Source organism: Lepisosteus platostomus, chromosome 28 (assembly GCF_059453375.1).
Source record: "Lepisosteus platostomus isolate fLepPlt1 chromosome 28, fLepPlt1.hap1, whole genome shotgun sequence".
Taxonomy (NCBI): domain Eukaryota; kingdom Metazoa; phylum Chordata; class Actinopteri; order Semionotiformes; family Lepisosteidae; genus Lepisosteus; species Lepisosteus platostomus.
The window spans coordinates 114,961-132,576 of record NC_142638.1 but is presented as its reverse complement, the minus strand read 5'-3'; the positions used below and the strand labels follow the sequence as shown (position 1 = coordinate 132,576).

The following is a 17,616-nucleotide window of genomic DNA, read 5'->3' as shown; positions in this document are numbered from 1 at the left end:
TCTGTCTCTTTAAACATCCCAGTTACCACAGCCCTGTACTGGAGCTTCAGCTCCAACCAGAGGAGAGACACAGCACTCAACAGCACCACAAGCACCTTAATGACAACCAGGGTCACCATGTAGCCAAGGGAGCCCAGCCAGCCAGTCCCACTGCCAGAATTCTTCCTTCCAGCTGGGGCTCTCTGGAGACCCTTCAGACCTGAGCAGTGATCTCGATATACTATTTGCCTACAACAGCCAAGAATGTTGACAGTCAATGTTTCTTTTCCTCTACAAGATTGCGTTTCCCATTTTATATTAATAAGTTTGTTTTCGCTACCTGAACATAACTTTGCATTAAACATCCCCCAGTTCTTATGTATTTGGTGTAAATCTAATTTTTATGCAGTGTCTTCTGTGTTAATACTCCTAGTTTGGCATCATCTGCGAACGTGATGGTCATTACATCTTACATCAGTAAATCTTACCGTGTTAAATTTTGGTATCTTTTTATGGATGGTCATAATATATCAACTTTCCAGTCAAAATGCACATAACATCTATAATCACAAAAAAGTAGATAAAAAAAATCTAAAAGATTTAATGCCTTATTCGTTTATCTGGTTGCAACGCCAAAAAGAACATCCTCTATTGCTAAATGCTGTTCTTCCTTTGACTTTCTCTTGCATCTTTACACAATTTATGTTTTTAACTGGATCCTGTACTTTTCTTCAACTTCTTTCATTAAACTTCTTCCTTTATACTTCTTTTAAAATATATTTCAAAGGCTTAGTTCCTGAAATTGTAAAGCTTTCTTTCGAAACAACTCATACTGTTTCAAAGGATACACTATTTCTATCACAGTTCCCTAATGATTCTCTCACCCCTGGTTTCTAACTTGGCCATGATTTAAAAACACTAGATCAATAACGGCATTTCCCGACAAATGGAGTGCGGCAGCAGTTGTTGGAAAGGCCTGCTATTCCAATGCTCATCATTCAGAATTGGGCAGATATTCACACAGCCAGTCCGGGAAAAGACAGCAGGACTTGGCCAGAGAATTGCAGTCAGAATGTGGGTAGAAGGGAAGAGGACTGAAATCCATATCTGTTCAATTAAAACCACTTGCTTATTTTGTGAAAACAAGGATATCAATCTCAATTTTACATATGCACCAGTATTTTCTGACGTAGTACTCATGAAAGTGAGAAACGTTTCCTTTTACCATACAGCTAGCACTTTGCGTTTATTCAGTGATCTCATCTAAAGGAAAAATGAAGCTTTCAAATTCATGGTAAAAACATCTGGGTTTTAATCATTGATCTGTACTCCAGGGGGCCTGCATTCCTGGTCTAACCTCCATCACCCCCTCCTTATCCTGCTTACTGTTTGGCTTGGAACAGGATTACTTCTGGAGCCCCTGAAATAGGATCGCAGCGGTTTCAGACAAAGATACTCTCCCACAGTGGAGCTGTCTTTTGAGTTATGAAAACAAAAGATTCTGAACTTAAAGGGGAAATTTTATTTTACCTTTAATTTTTAAGATAATTTTTTCAACTGTTAATTATATTGGATATAAGGCCCCTAACACAGTTAAGACACATCAAGTTCAGGCTAAATTCCCTATTTAAATATTTCAAGCAATAATTATTCCAGTAAATAACAAAGCTCAGCTGCAATGTGAAATGGAAGAAACAAAACTTCTCCCAGCATAGAGGCCCCAGTCAGCACTGCTATCCCACAATAACCAGCAGTCGTCCCAGGACACAGGGGATAGCAGATTGACCGACTGCAGCACCTCCTAATGGAAAGCACCAAGCTGGACTCACTCTTTACTGGACAGAAGCCCCATCGCTCATCCTTGCCGTAGTCGGTGGTGGTGGCACACCAGAGGTGCCCGTCCTCTCGGCCAGTGCTGGTACACTCGTGGAACCACTGGTTGTCATACATGAAGGGGATGGTGCAGGGACGGCCGTGGGAGTTCCCCTGGATGGTATAGATCTCTAGAAGGGCAGGGAAGATAGGCAGCAGGGTTAGAGAACTTTCCTGTGAACGCTGGATTCCCCAGAAAGATTGCACACACATTCCACTACAGAAAAATCTGACAATGTGTAGCATGGTTCTGATAATTGTTTTTTTTACTTTGGAATTATACCCAGGCATACCATTCTTTACAATACATAACACTATAGTGTCATACATAATGGATACACGTTTATACATAGTGGAGAACTTCATCTCCTTGAGCTTTGTTCACCTATGTTTTATCCAACAAATGGCTCTTAAGATTACTATAAATATTGCTCTTCTACACCCTACTGTGACATGACAGTCACGATCTAGATCTAGGTGCGAAACCTACATAGTTCCATAATAAGGCAGTTAACGCTGATCCTGGTTTCCTTAAGATTTCGGAAGCATTCCCCAGTCAGCACCTCAGGAAGACCTTGACAGCTCATTTGACTTATTCACTTACTTGGTTCAACTGAGTCATGAGTGTCCAATGTGGAAAGAGCACCATTAACATGTAGCACTGGAGCACTAGTGTAGCCTATACCAGCTCCATAAGATGACCATTGGATTGACTGACTGGTATAGCATTTAGGATGAGGTCATTTCTAGTTTCTGTACTATGTGGATAAATAAAACTGGTTAAGAAAGAAAAGTCTGTGCTCATGTTAGTTCTAGGTTTGTGCTCTCCTCAAAGGGCGGTTTACCTTTAAAGAAATGAGGACAACTACCCAGTTCATCGTCTCATGTCCCATCCTCCTGAAAACTAAGTTGTATACTATTTCCATAAAATCATACTTACGATTGTTTGTAAATACCCTTTTGTTCAATACCAGTTTCTACAAAAGTTAAACTTTTTTTCTATGTTATCAGAAGCAAAAAAGTATATTCTAATATGAAGGAAGTTTTTCAAATAAATATCCTGATTATTACGTAAGATCACTTAATACTATACCATAATTTTCTTGATTTGTATTAATTGATATTGTAAAATTGTTAATACACCTGATTCACCAAATTATAGTAAAGATTTTCATTTGTGTCTGGGTGTCATGTACTTACCTACATGGCAGGCAGTGGAAACTCAAGAGCTCTAATATTCAGGTTACTATTACTAATTACTTGCTTAGCGGTTGCCTCTTTCCTAGACAACATACAGTTCAAATTTTTTTCATAGCGGTATGAAAACTCAAGTCAAACTCACTGCAACTGAATAAAAAAGTTAAACTCCAAATCAGACAGTACACTTCTTAATTAATTACGAGTTCTATGAATCCCCTATATATATATATATCTGCTTCTGAATAAAACAAACATGCTGTTCTCTTCCGGTTCTAGACTAGACAGACATTTTACACGTCCAGATTACACAGCCATTTATGTGGCAAAAGGGATCCCGTCAAATGCAAGAGCAAAAGCTGCTCACATTCTTCACGTCTCATTGTGCAAGAAAGCAGGCACAGTTTGGAGCCTTGCTTGCTCAAGCCTCTACTATTTTTCCTCTTTATTGGCTTCATTTCACATTTGCTTTTAAAGTTTTAAACATTTCACGTTGCTCAGATTGTTAAAAACGAAGCAGATTTCTTTCTGCCATAAGAGACTAATTTGCTAAAGTTTCTCAACAGGGAGTTCAGGCTCTAATTCAGTGCAACTGAACTGGAAGCCCTTCATTTACCCTCTGTGGGTTTTAATGTATACACAATAAAACCAGACTACAGTTTAGCAGAATGAATGCTAAAACATGCTCAAATCAGGATTAAGGGGAGATCTTCAACAAAACTTGAGAGAAGCTACTGTTGCCATCCATCTCTGAAAGATCCAGACTGACACACAGCCAATATGTTTTAATTTACATAGGTTTGCATTTTCAACATATAAATTAGAAAACAATTTTCCATAATTAAAACTGCTAGCAATGTCAGTGATGACTGCCATAAAAATTATTATTCTTAGACCCTTTTAGCATAATGCTCTATACTGAGGGTCTTTCATACCCTGACAATAACAGGGGAAAGTATGTGAACTCATCTGGAACGCTGTGGGGAAATTAACTCCAGGTGCTTTTTAGAGTGAGAATTTTATGTACATATTTTAATAATTTGGTTACTGTTCCAACCTACTGAGCCACATGGGCCCATATCATTTGTCACAAATTTTTCATACACTACATTTAAATATTCACAAAAAGGTAAGTCCTTTAAAACAATAACCTTACAAGACTTAAAGTTTTTTTTAAATACACATTTCAATAAATTTTATTCTTATATAGCACCTTTTAATAAAGCGCATTCTCAATGTACTTTACTTTAATTATAGACTACAGAAGCTGAAAATTACAGAAAAAAAAGATAAAACATGAAATTAAAAAGCTGAAGAATTGAAAGGCATTGAAAATGTTGAGATGAGATTAAAAACAAGTAGCAGAGATTGTGTTTTTAATGTGATCAGGAATATTCCAAAGACGAGGGACTACTGAGGAATGGCTCGGTCCACGAACATGCAATGTGAAGTTCCGGGATAGTAAGGACCCTAGAGCCAGCGGAATGGAGCGAGGAAACTGGGACGTGTGGGATAGTAACTCTTGCAGGTACACAGGAGACAGACCACGCAGTGCCGAGGAGGTCAACAAGACGATTTTAAAATTAATTCTAGAAAAAACTGGTAGCCAGTGCATGTTTTTCAGCACAGGACAAATGTTTAGATTTTCTTAAGACTTGGTCAGCACTGGAGCAGCACAGTGCTTTAGATTATGACGTAATTTCTTAGATGACTCAGCCTGAGAAGATGAATTAATTTCTCAGCATCGGTAAGAGAACGAATTGGTCTTAAACGGGATACGTTTTGTAAATGAATGCTACAGACATTTGGAATTAAGTGCTCCAGAAGAAATTATAAAGCCTGAGTGTAAAGTGTAAAGCAAAGCGATTTTGTGGATTTCTGTTCATATAGGACAAATCTTTAAAGGTGACGGGGGACCTGTAGAGTAGCAAGAGAGTAGCCCACCATCCAGATGCCTTACCGCGGTATGATTTGGAGCAGAGGTCCTGATCCGTGCTGTATAGTCTCCACTTATTGCTGTCTGACTGGGAGGGGTCCCTGGATGCCACCTGGGTGTAGTTGGCTCCTAGAGACAATGGGAGGTAGCGATCCAGGGTATCTAGGACTTGCTTGCAGTAAAAACTCCAGCGTATCCTCCCTGGCTCACGGTCACAAGAGTACATGTCCAGGACAGAGTCGCTGGTGTTGCCAGCAGAGAGGCCCAGACACCGGGAGGATCCCAGGTTATACAGGCGGTTGCGAGACACCCACTTCCACTGATGCGAAGTGGCATTGCAGTCGGGCGAAAGGTAAAGACTGGAGGACTTGACTCCCAGGCAGGACTTGAGCTTAGCATTGTAGAAAGCAAAGACATCATTATCTGGAAAAGGACAGAGGACACCAGCAGAAATGAGTTGAATAAGTACACAACCACCTACTTTGTAATTGCCAATTGTGCCTTTATTTAGACTTATGAACCCCAGTGTACACAACAGGATAATGAGAATGGGCAAAAAGGCTCCTCCAAATCAGCCCATCTTAAGACACTCTGACCACTAGAAACCTGTTAGGACCCACAAGGTTGCACAGGTTGCTAACGGACGGGGAGCTGAAAGCACTCCGGCTGACTAACCCTAACCCTCTTTTGGCAGTATTGTGGAACTAGAGCCTCCTGATCACAGCTGGGTAGTTTGAGCCAGGCTCAAACCCACAAATCCTCCGCTTCAATAATTTTCATAAATGGACAAGATTTCGACAGCCACTGGGCAGCACAAAGAGTAAAATAAAGTTTACAAGACCCAGAAAATATCTCATTGCACTTGACCACCAGGAAAACAATCCGATATACACTGGACATAAAAAAAAGCTTATCACCATCTTGGCATAGCTTTGATCCATTGATCATTCACAGTCAGGCAAAAACAGTCAAATCGCCTGTTTAGAGAGTGGATTGGTACAGATACGTACAGATGTGATTTAGCCTGTTGAAAACCAAGTAGAATCACAGGAAGAAAACATCCTCCGCTGATCAATACTTGTTCTTGTCATCCGTATGGTGGAAGCTGAACTACATTTTGAGCATTCAAAATATCTAGTCTGGTAAGATGTTGTACCCAAACAGTCAGCGGCATGTTGCTTTCATGCCAAGAAGATCCAAATCTTCAGAAATGCATTAGCAATTCAAATGTCAGGAGGCAGCTAAACAGTCAGTTTACAGGCCAGACAACCAAAGAGGTTTTATGTCGAACATTGGTGGTCACTGGGCAACACCTAGAGCGGATTTACATCCTCTAGCAATGAAGCAAGATTTTTGGCAGACAGCCCTAATGGACGTCAGTGAATGTGGCACGAAGTACTGTGTATAGCACACCAGTTAAGGGGGTGGAGAAGGTAAAATCAACTTGGTCATGAAGACCATTATACCTTGGACAATCTACATCCCAGACTTCAGTCCCACTGTATGTGGAATAATCTGGACCATCTTGTGGCCTATAGACCAGTCACATGTTTGTTCCAACTCTATAAACTAACATCTGCAACCAGGTACAACACCTGTATCACAGATGTAAATGTATTAATTCCAAAATTCCAGGCATGCTATTAATCTACGACCCCCTGATACTGACAAATGTTAATCAGCAATATGAACATACACATCATATTTGTCCAATAAAATTGGAGTAAACTGGACAAACACCTGGCACTTTAACGTAGAAAATTACAGACTGGGACTGAACTGTATATATTTTTTACATTAAATGTTAAGTGCTAGGTAAAATATATATCACAATAATATATTTTACTTCTAATGTGCTTAATTTTGACTAGTGTACCAGCTTGGACACCATGTTGAAAAAAAAAAATTGTCTAACCAGGGTTCCAATATGGTAGTCTGACACCAAAGGACCTACCCCTGGTGTTTCTCATCCAGCCCCTGTTTCTCAGCAGGTTGGACATATCCCACACTTCCTCACCAAGAAAGAAACATGGTCTGCTGCAGCGGTCTGTGGACCACTAAGTGACAGTTTAGATGGCAAGGTAACCTCCCATATTAAGGCAATGTGGAGAATATGACCAGTCAGTCAACTACTGAGCAACTGACACACAAAGATCCTGAAGAGACCTGCATCTTGAGAATAAGTCCTAATAAAACTCAATTAGTAGGCTTCTTAGGACTCTCTCCTGTGCTAAACTAAGATGATTGACAAATGTCAGGGAAAAACATTGCATTTATTCCAATTCCCTCGCAATGTTCAAAGTAGACTTAACTTTAATCTGTTTTTACCACAGATAAGTATGCAATTACCAACTGCATTTATAAAGTATTTTTTTAGTCTTGGGCATCTACAATATTAATTAACTATTTGTATGATCTCCGAGTGCTACAAAGGTCAACCTTTCAGTCAAAAAATAACATTTTATTTTGGATGGGACTAAATTTTTGCTTCCCAGGCTCTTTTCCTTGAAATACTGCCCATGCCGCCACCATATCACCACATCAACTTCTGCGGATTCAAACAATATGTGTCCCCAGCTTCATAGTTCTGAACTACAAGATGGGATGTTTTGGACAATTTTTAATTAAACTGGAGAATTTTCTTGATTTTAAGTGTAGTTGGTCAACAACCAACTACATTCTACAGAATACAAATGATAAAATATATTCTGACTGTTCTAGCCTCACTTGTAAAAATATCTGTTTATCAAATACCTTAATGGGAAAAATAAGTTAGCTTTTCTAGGTCATGTTCAACTAATTTAGGGGCAGATGCTGTACAAATTTCCACATTTCACACATGTTAATGTAGCTGACAGTGCTAACATTCAACTTGATGAAGGGAAAACAAGTTGTTCCAATGTCTCCTCTTTTTCCCCATTAATTATTTTAAAATACTTAACAATGGCAAAAAAAAGAAGTTGTTTCACAGTAGACCTGCATCAGTGTCAACAGCAAAAGAACATCAATTTCTTAATAAAAACAATAAAATGCATGCAAAATGTTTTGTGCATCTCTGAAATGTTTCTCTTTCCAGTGTAGAATTTATATCTATGAATGCATGTAAGTACATTTAAAAGGACCTGGTTTAAGTTTGCATTATCGCCTGTAACCTGTAGTTGGAAGAAACCAGGTTACTTCCAGCTGGGCCACTGAAATTGAAATTGACTTTCCATGACATTATGGCAAACCACTCTAATAGGTGATTTTTAAATGTAACTGAGGGAGATGACAATAAGCAGCATACAGTATACACTTTTTAGGAAGCATCTTTATTCCCTGTGCTCATAGGCACTCTCCACACCTGAGATACTGTATGTTTTTATACACCTCTCCAGTTTTAATGAGATAGCAAGGGATGGACCCTATGCAGATCCAGGGAACTCAGGAGTTAGAAATACAGAATTAAACAAGGGAATCTAAACAAGCAGTAGGTCAAAAGCCAAAAGGTCTTAGAGCAAAAAATACCTGAGTGAGAATCCAAAAGCTGTGGTCAAAAGCAAGGCAAAATTCCAAAGGCCAAAAGGGCCTGTCTCAAAGTGAACAGGAGATTGTTGCTCTCACAGTAAAAACCTAATAGTGAGCAGGGAAGGGTCAGAGCTGGGCTTAAGTAGGCTGGGAAGGGGAGGTGTGGTGGTAAAAAAGTGCTAGGATTGGTTGACGAGGTCTAGATCTTCTGAGTCTTCCCTGAGTAGCTGAGGTAGGTGCTTTTAGGTTTGAAGCCCCCTGGTGGCTGGATGATGGTACCGTAACATCCAGATAGAAGAGGCAATGCCTCTCAATGCCAGTATCCTGCATTTGATTCTAGGTTGGAACTCCATTAGGGTTATTAACACACAGTTTAGAGCAAGAGGAATATGGTGATAAATGTGAAAAATTATCACACAATCTAGTAGGGTAGTTCTAAAATTAAATGTAATATTTAATATACACTTCAGTCATTGCTGTGTGAAATATGTTGCAGGAGACCTTCATTAAAGCATACTGTAATAACTCAGTCCAGTTCCAGCTTTTCATACTGTTCAGGATTGTAGAAGAGAGCAATGCTGGGTCAAGATTTCTACAAATTACATGATTCAGTCATGCTCCAAAGCAATACTGCTACCCCTGTTTCATTCCAACAAGAAATCTCTAGCCAAAAACAACCTCCACTAAAGCCACAAACATTTCTCCCCAGCCCCCTCCCAGGATAAGCCTCAGTTACATTTGGCTGTTTGTTTAGAGAGCTTCCACATGGCAAATATGCTCAGCCAATGATCTACCATAAATCTTTATCCAGGAAAATAAACCAAGGGCCTTAAAAGATAGAAGCTGCTGGTGGTAGTGTGGGAAGAGAAGCCAGCTAAAACAAGTAAGTTCATAGAAGGCCCTTTATTTGTACAGATGTTTTCACTGGAGTCAAGATCAGATTGCTATATTGTAAATAGCTATACGTAACACCTTTTGTTTTGCTTTTGTTTGCTCTACAGGATGCAGTCTTGTACAGTACATCTTTAGTACAGTACATCTCATCAATTTCCCTTCGGGATCGATAAAGTCTTATCTATCTTTAGAAAACAGAAGAAATCTGAGCTTATGATTTTTTTAAAGATCTTTCTTGAACTGAACAGCCACCCCAGCTTAAATCACTAATATAGCCGACTCTGAATAGGAAGCCTTATGTTTCCAATCCACATTTCAGCTCTGATCAGGGATAGGATCCGCAGAGCCAGCATGGGCAGCAACTGAACTAGTTGTCAGCCTAGTTCACCGACTGGCTGGCTGTATGATGGGGAGGTCTCAGGCTGCTGATCTGTCAGTGGGCGGGCCAGCAGGGTTAGGGCTTTTTCTTGCTTCGGATCTGACAAGCCAATATAATCACACACATCATTCTAAGGGTATGCAGGGGCACACAGGCTAGAACAAAATGTGAAAATACTACATGGCCTATTATTAGTGTATGCCATGCTAACATCCAACAAAATAAAAGTTGTGTTACAAACAATTGCAAATCGTTTAAAATTTACAAAAAACATTAAGCAGTTGCAGGCAGCAGTGTAGAGCAATTGTTAGGGTTTTGGACTCTTGAGGGTCATGGGGTCAAATTTCAAGTGGTTAAAGCTGTATATTAGAGCAATTTCAAGTCCTGATATCCCAGCCATTAGCAGCAATAGAAAAGTATTGGGGATGCAAGGAAATAAAGAATCAGCTCTTCTAAAGATTCATCCCTTTTCACTTCAAACACAAACTTCAGCATCAAAACCTTTGCAGTCAATGATGAAGAGCAACAACTTTGCAGACAATTTCTAAGAAAAGCACACACATTGTATGACCATTTAATAGAACGTAACATACAGTAGGGTGGCTAGACTTATTTATTAAGAAAAAAATGTAATACTAATGCCACTAAGTGCAATGTCAAAATAAAGCACAGACATGCTTCTGCCAACGAAGACTGTTAAGGTAACAGTAGTAAACTATCCCTCATGGTCTGGGGGGAAATTAATCTACTGTGCATGCTTACAGCAAATCCACAAAGTTACTACATTGATTAATCTGACAAATGGATTAAAAACTGGAGGGGTTTCAACAAAAGCTGTGGCTGCCTGTTATAGTTTAGAAAAAGGCTACAGTAGATGCAATCATAGTAACAGGGCCACATGACCTCTCACTGGGCCTCCCCTGTGCTTGCCTGTTGTTCCATGTGTGAGAGTTCACTGCTGTGACTGTACCTCCACCGCGGGAGTAGGCAGCTCACTCCATAAATTAATAGCTTTGTGTGAAGAATGACTTCTGTTTCAAGTGCCAAAATTAGTTTTCCTTACCTTCCACTTATGCCCTCTGATCCTGGGTTTTTAGTGTAAATTAAATATCTAGTTTGCTTCTCAGTCTTGTTTAAAGTTTTGAAAGCCTCAGTTGGATCTTGGGTAAGTGCTCACTGCTGTAGGCTAAAACGTCTCATCTGATGCAGGTTATGTTGCAGATCAGTGACTTTCTAGATGCCTTTCTGTGCACTTTTACTATATCCTGTCCTTAGATGTGGTGACTAGAAGTAAATAATACTCAGTGGAGCTCTTTTCATCTCCCCTGGCTCCTTAGGCAAAGACAGGCCTCCACAGTTCTGCTCATTATTCTAACCTGCTTTCTGAAATTCACCATATCTTAGACTAGATTTGGCTCTCCCTTGCTTTACTCCTCTAGTTTTGTGCTGCATTGTTGATAGGATTTATTTACACAGGTTAAAAAAGCAGCAGAAAAGCATATTTCTCCTTATTGATTTTTTAAAAATGGACACAATTAAAGAGAAGTACAAGCACAACTGAAGATAGACAAAAGAGACCAAAATATTGTAATATAAACAAAAAAGAGTCCATTCCAAAACAGTGTAGAATGAATATACAGAATATTACGTACAATCTTAGTCAACACATTACAAAACACATATTTTCTTCTTTTTGCCTGTTTGCATTTCATTCTTCAAGCCTAGACATCTATCTGGCTGCTCATCTCTGGACAAAGTCCAGGGTAACTATTTTTTACTTAAGCAGAGAAAACTAAGTTAACCGAAATATTTAGGGGCAACCCAATGTACTTTTTGAATCAGTGAAACACAAACCAGAAGACATAAGAAGAAACAAGGGAAAAGGGCATTTTAAAATTAAGAACAGGAGACACTTTACACAAAGGTTTGTGGGAGTCAGTCAGATATCACCCAGCCATGCAACCTTTCTCAAAGAAATCACAGGACGAGATACACGTAGGAAGAGGCCACATATCCTTCCTCAGTCTTTTAATGTGCTATAATTGTGTACATAAATGCCACTCCAAATGCAACAGTACACTTGAGCAAATACCCAGATCGTGATTGTGTCGTTGAATGGATTGTGCATGAACATGGTCCATCATATTCTTATATACTGGTGGCCAGCGTCTTAAAATCCATAAAATTACACTTCTAGTTAGATCTAGGAAGTGACCTTAAACCTTTACTTCATACTTTCCAATATTATCACTGCTGCTCGTAGTAGATCCCCAACACAGAAAACGCTTTTTTCCCTGTAAGAGGGGGTCTTAAAGCAGACTTAACTGTCTCAGAAGCTTCTATTGGTATATAGTTTAGAATACATAAATGAAGGCTTTTTGAAAAAGTCTCCGTTTAATACTCGATTTTCACTTTTCCTCAAGAAAATTTAGTTAAGTGTTACAGGATACAATACCGTGTGAAAAGGAAAATATCGAAAATTGGAAAGGGAAAATTACGTAACAGGGTTATACTAAATGTCACATCTGGGTGCCATATAATTCCTTGCAAAAAATGTAAACTCGTTTAAAAAAAAAGTTGTGAAAAAATCAAAGACAGTTTAAACCGTATTTATTATCCTGCGACGCAACTCTTTTTAGGGAGAAAATCCTTTCAACATGAAAGCACGTCCCTTCCCCCCTTCGAATACTTCGCTCTCTCGGCACATCTGTTTTTACTCAGTTTCTGGACTTTCGTGGCATTCCTCTGCATCAGCTACTCCACAGCAAAACTATACTTGCCACGATTCCCCGATACCAAATCCGCATAAAACATTTTAAACATTTTAAAACGAACACGGCGCACTGCTTAACAGGCACGCTAACTTTTAAAAAGCAATAAGATGAAAGAGCTATTCTTACCTGAGATGGCAGACCTTAGTTCCAGACTAAGAATAAATAAATATAAAGTGCATGTGTAAAAGCAGCGGCAGCGAGTCCATGGAGAAAGCTTCTGACGGTCGCTACGTTGCATGCCCAGAGTTACGGAGAGGTGGGCTGTCGTGCCTGTGCCGGGGTGCAGTGATGAGCAGAGAGGCGCTGGGTGAGGAGTCTGCTCTTCTGTGAGCGCGGCCGGACTGGAGGAGCCGCAGACGCTGCGTCACCAAGCGCCCCTCGCAGTTCCTGCTGGAGGAGGCAGAGCTCGCCACCGCCAGGGCTTGCTGAACGGCTAGACCCCCTCACCTGAAACAACTAGTACGCAGTGCAAGAGTAAGGCTAGACCACCTGCCCGGGTTTACTCGGCTTGGAAGGACTGGCCTCCCACTCCTCAATTAGCACGATTGCTGGACCCACATGAACAGGTCGCGATTAGTTCTCGTCAAATCTATTATTGCCACTGGAGAGGCGGGTTCGGCGTCTTGGGTCTGGCTCTCCATTTCCATAAACTCATTTACCGTGTAATTTACAATCTAGATATTTTGAACCACGTATGTTACAATACTTTTTAAAAATAATTTTACCAACTAAATTATTTCATTATTTCACCTAATAGACGTTTTGTTATCCCCCTCTTCTTCCACGTGAAGACACAAAATAAATACGTGAACTGCCAGCACTTAGTTGGTAAAATCCGTAGCACTGTCCTAGTAATGGGCCCTAGTAATGTATAGTAGTAGTAGTAGTAATAATAATAATAGACTTTGAGGTATATGGCACCTTTCATGGTACATCATGGTGCCATCATCTCAAAGAGCTGTACCATAAAACAAAAGAGATGTATAATCACATTTGAATTGTAAATTAAACAAGAAAACATTAGAGCATAAATGTGAATTTAAGAGAATTTGGCAGTGTTGACTGATATGTAGGACGTGATACAAGATGGGACATCATTCCACAGTCTTGGAGAAGAGCTGAACAGGGATATCTATCTCCTGGTGTTTCCCAGGAACCTCATAATGTGATCAGAAAGAAGGAGCAAACCGGTCACTGGTGTAGTCAAGAATTAAACTATTCAAACCTTTAAAGGAGAACAGTAGAAATTATCAGTTTTGTTCTGAAAAGCACACTTAGCCAGTTCAAGGACACTAACACAGATGATATGTCCTAATGCATTTTAGTTTTAGTTAAAATCAACTCAATAGTTCAATAGTTTTGAATATACTGCAATTTCTTAATGTATGAGTATGGTAATATGAACTGCATTACAATAATTAAGTCTGGAAAAGACAAAAAATGAAACAGGGGGAGATGTCTACTGATGCCATGTTACAGAAATGATCAAAGATACCTTAACTACAATGTGAATATGAGCTTCACATTCAAGGCCAAATAACCCCAGGACTCCTTACCTAAGTACTTGTACTGATTCCATGATCATCAATACAGTAGATATACTAAGACCTGTTTGTGGAGTTGATATAAAGAGCCAGGAACGTAACTTTGGTCTTGTGCAAGTTCACAAGTTCACATGTGAAACATTGTATAAGCATTTGTAAGAAGAAAGAGATCATTTGGTTAGATTTTGTGTAAATTAGTGTAACCTCAGTGTGGAAATGAAGGCTGATACTGTACCATACCTACAGTATGAAGAATTTGACCTAAAGGTTTTGAAAGATTTTGTCCTAAATATAGATATTAGAAATAACTATGGAGTTACTGCTAGATGTGCCAAATGGCCTCTTCTGTTTGTACCTTTTCTAATAGTCATTCAGATTAATTTAAAACACAAATATAAAGTACCTGGCAGAAACTCTGATTAAAATAGCAGCCTCTTTCAGAGATTTGAATGGATTTTGTTATTTCTTAATAAAATTCTTAAAATAAAGCAATTGGCACAGATGAATATTATTGGCTGGCAGTGAAAAACAAATTAAACTAACTGGTATCCAGTGCAAAGTCAATGCTAATTAAACAGTGGTGAATTAGCCTGGGCCTTTCACATTTCTTTGCCTCACTGGCAAATCAGTGCAGAGAATCTTGAATCTCCATAGTGGAACCCTGTGGCTCAGCCTGTGGTTTTGACTTTTCTTTAATTAGTCAGTATTGGCAGTTGTTCAGATGTTGAGCTTACTGGGAGGAAAGTTTTACTGCCTGCCTACGCCTCTCCTGTGCCAAAGAAGTGAGCCTAGTAACTTCACTCTCACTTCCTGTGCGGCCTACCCTGCCAAAAACCTCCCATTATTGATCAAGAAAGCAGAAAGAAATCTACTTTTGTCAGCCCTAAAACACCACACTACGTATTTGTACACTGTTCTGTTTGGGAGATGTAATTTTTGTAACAGGGTGTTTTCTACTGTGCTGAACATTTATAAATTTTAGAATCATTTGACAAAAGTTTACAGACAATCATCTTTTTTATTTGAAGGAAGACAGAATCTTAAGATCAGGAGAGCATGATTCCACTGACTGACTTAATTAATGCTATAATTGCGATTGGGTGAGAGGTTAGTAATAAACCAGAAGAAGCTAATATTTTAGTTGAGCTGTTGTTTGAAAAACTGTTTTCTTTTTATTTATGCTTCTAGGGAGAATCTTGAAAGATGGTAGCAAGATCAGAAGACCTTTATCCAGTAAGATGGGATGAAATATGCTCTCTTTGCAACCTTTCCTGCTGACACTCAACTAGCAGCTCCTCTTTGCAGTCTTCCTGGAGGGTCCTTACAAGAGCAGTATTTATTGCAATGGTACTGGAAATTGTATGGATTATGTACTGAGTGAGTACCTGAAGTATGCCCTTAGGATCAAGTTAGTAAATTCTTGTCTTTATCAAAACAGTTAAGCTATACACAAAACCGTTAACTTTTTATTGACTCTTTATAGCTATTTTCATGTGAATTGATTCATAATTCTACAACTGGAAAGGGCGTAACACACTGCTCACAAAACATCATCTGTCTCTTTTTCTGCTGTGATCACACACATCCAGTCACGCAGACATGCTTATTGTCTGTGGTCCAGTCTAATACAGGTCCAGACTGGATTGTACTAAAACATCTTCTACAGTGGAAGAGTTGTACTTTTTAACCATAACCTAGTTACTGGCTATATGTCTGAATGTTTATGGAGGATTGATTCCATATGACCTTTATTACACAAATTACTTTGTTGTGGAAAAATGGCAATAGTGGACCATCAGGATTTATTTTTATTTAATATTTATATTTCCAAATTTATTTAACTTTTATATTAACTTCAATCATTTAACATTGAAAAACTAAATTATTTAATATTTTTATTTTATCAACATATGATATAATTACAATCTTGGTTAAGAAGGACTATCTGATTCCTGTTTATTGCGTTCATGTTCATCTTTATGAGCAAGTAAAAAAAAGTTTCTGAGAAACAAAGTTGATTCTTTTCTGAAAATAAGACACTTTCTTGTTCAGAAGGATGCAATTTAAAGCTAATAAAATCTGTGAAAATTATCTATGTTATTAGCAGCTTTTCAGCAATCACATAAAACAGAGGTCAAACTGGCAAGGCAAGCAATGTCTTTATTTCATTTATAAGAAATGTTGTCAATGTTATTGTTGCATCGAACAAGCACAGCATATCAAGCCAGAGCCTAGCTCTTCAAAGGTGCCGCCCTCGATTCAGATCGTCCTCTTGGGAGGACACATTGCAGAGAGTTTGGCAGCAAACACAGAGGATTCAAGGCCTTCAGGTGTGAGAAAAAAGAGCAATTGGGAAACCACATTGTTATCCCCCATAACACAGGTTTTAAACACTACTTTAGCTCAACTGTGCTTGTCCAGTTGGCATTTACACTCTACTGTGCTTGTGTATTTACACTTCTTTCAAACTTTGTATGCATTGCTAGATAACCTGGATAAAGGTTTTAACCTAACAACAATATAACAACAATAATAATAATAATATGTGATTTATATATGTATACATATTTTACATGGCTACACAGGACTAACTGTTAAACAAATAACACTAAACAATCCATTTCCTTATTAGTATAAATGGTCTGTGTAGTTGATTTGCTTTATCATTCTGAAGCATTTTATAGTCATTATGAAACAGAAAAGTGTCCAAAGCCTGACAGAAAGCATTTGAGAAATACTAAGCATCATGGTCCTTATCCATGAGTGACATCACTATTAGGACACTATGGCTAGCCCCTTTATTCTCTCAGAGAATGCCTGGTCTTTGTTTCTTCAAGCTATAGATATATATAAGATCACTTTATTGGCCCTATACAATTTCTTGTATTAGGCATTTGTCTTTTCGCATACCCCAGCTTGCTCTCCATGAGACACACAGACGGGGAGAGAAGCTGGGGGTCAGAGCGCAGGGTCTGCCATTCATACAGCACCCCATTCATACAGCAGTTGGGGTAAAGGGCCTTGCTCAGGGGCCCAACAGAGTAGGATTCCTCTGCCGGCCGCGAGATATGAACCAGCAACCTTCCAGCCACAGGCACAGATCCTGAGCCACCGCACCGCCCAGCTTATAGCATGTAAGTATGAAAACAGAAGAAAATGTTGAGTTAATTAGGATCCATTGAAACAGTAATGGCCAAGGACCCTCACTGAGAGCTCATGGATGCCTCACAAAAGCATGAACAACAGAACGCCTCCTGTTCTGTCATTACATCTTCCCTCATCAGTGGAAATCCTTGAATGATATATTGGTTGCCCTAAGGTACTGCTTATATTTTTTATGAATTTTCAACAAGTCTGCATTTGTCTGTTAATCATCCTTGACCAGCTATTAATCCACATTTTCGGGAATTTCTTCAATTGCAAGAACTGTATAGGTGGCATTCCTCTGAATTTTCCAATTAAGATTTTAAATTTTAGAATGCACAAGGAGTTGCAAGGGGAATATACACAGTACCGATTTAGTAAAAGCCTTTG

At 39.0% G+C, this 17,616-nt stretch overlaps 1 protein-coding gene across 1 annotated transcript in view; it reads right to left on the bottom strand.

The window, feature by feature from the left end:
* The window catches only part of mrc2 (mannose receptor, C-type 2), a 48,733-nt gene extending 35,664 nt beyond the window's left edge, over positions 1-13,069 (bottom strand). The window contains exons 1-3 of the mRNA XM_088623241.1: positions 12,665-13,069; positions 5,009-5,407; positions 1,809-1,982 (exon numbers count right to left, since the gene is read on the bottom strand). Of these exons, the coding sequence (XP_088479367.1) occupies positions 1,809-1,982; positions 5,009-5,407; positions 12,665-12,776 (685 nt within the window). The 5' untranslated portion in view covers positions 12,777-13,069. The remainder of the gene's footprint in view (positions 1-1,808; positions 1,983-5,008; positions 5,408-12,664) is intronic.
* Positions 13,070-17,616: the final 4,547 nt, after the last annotated feature.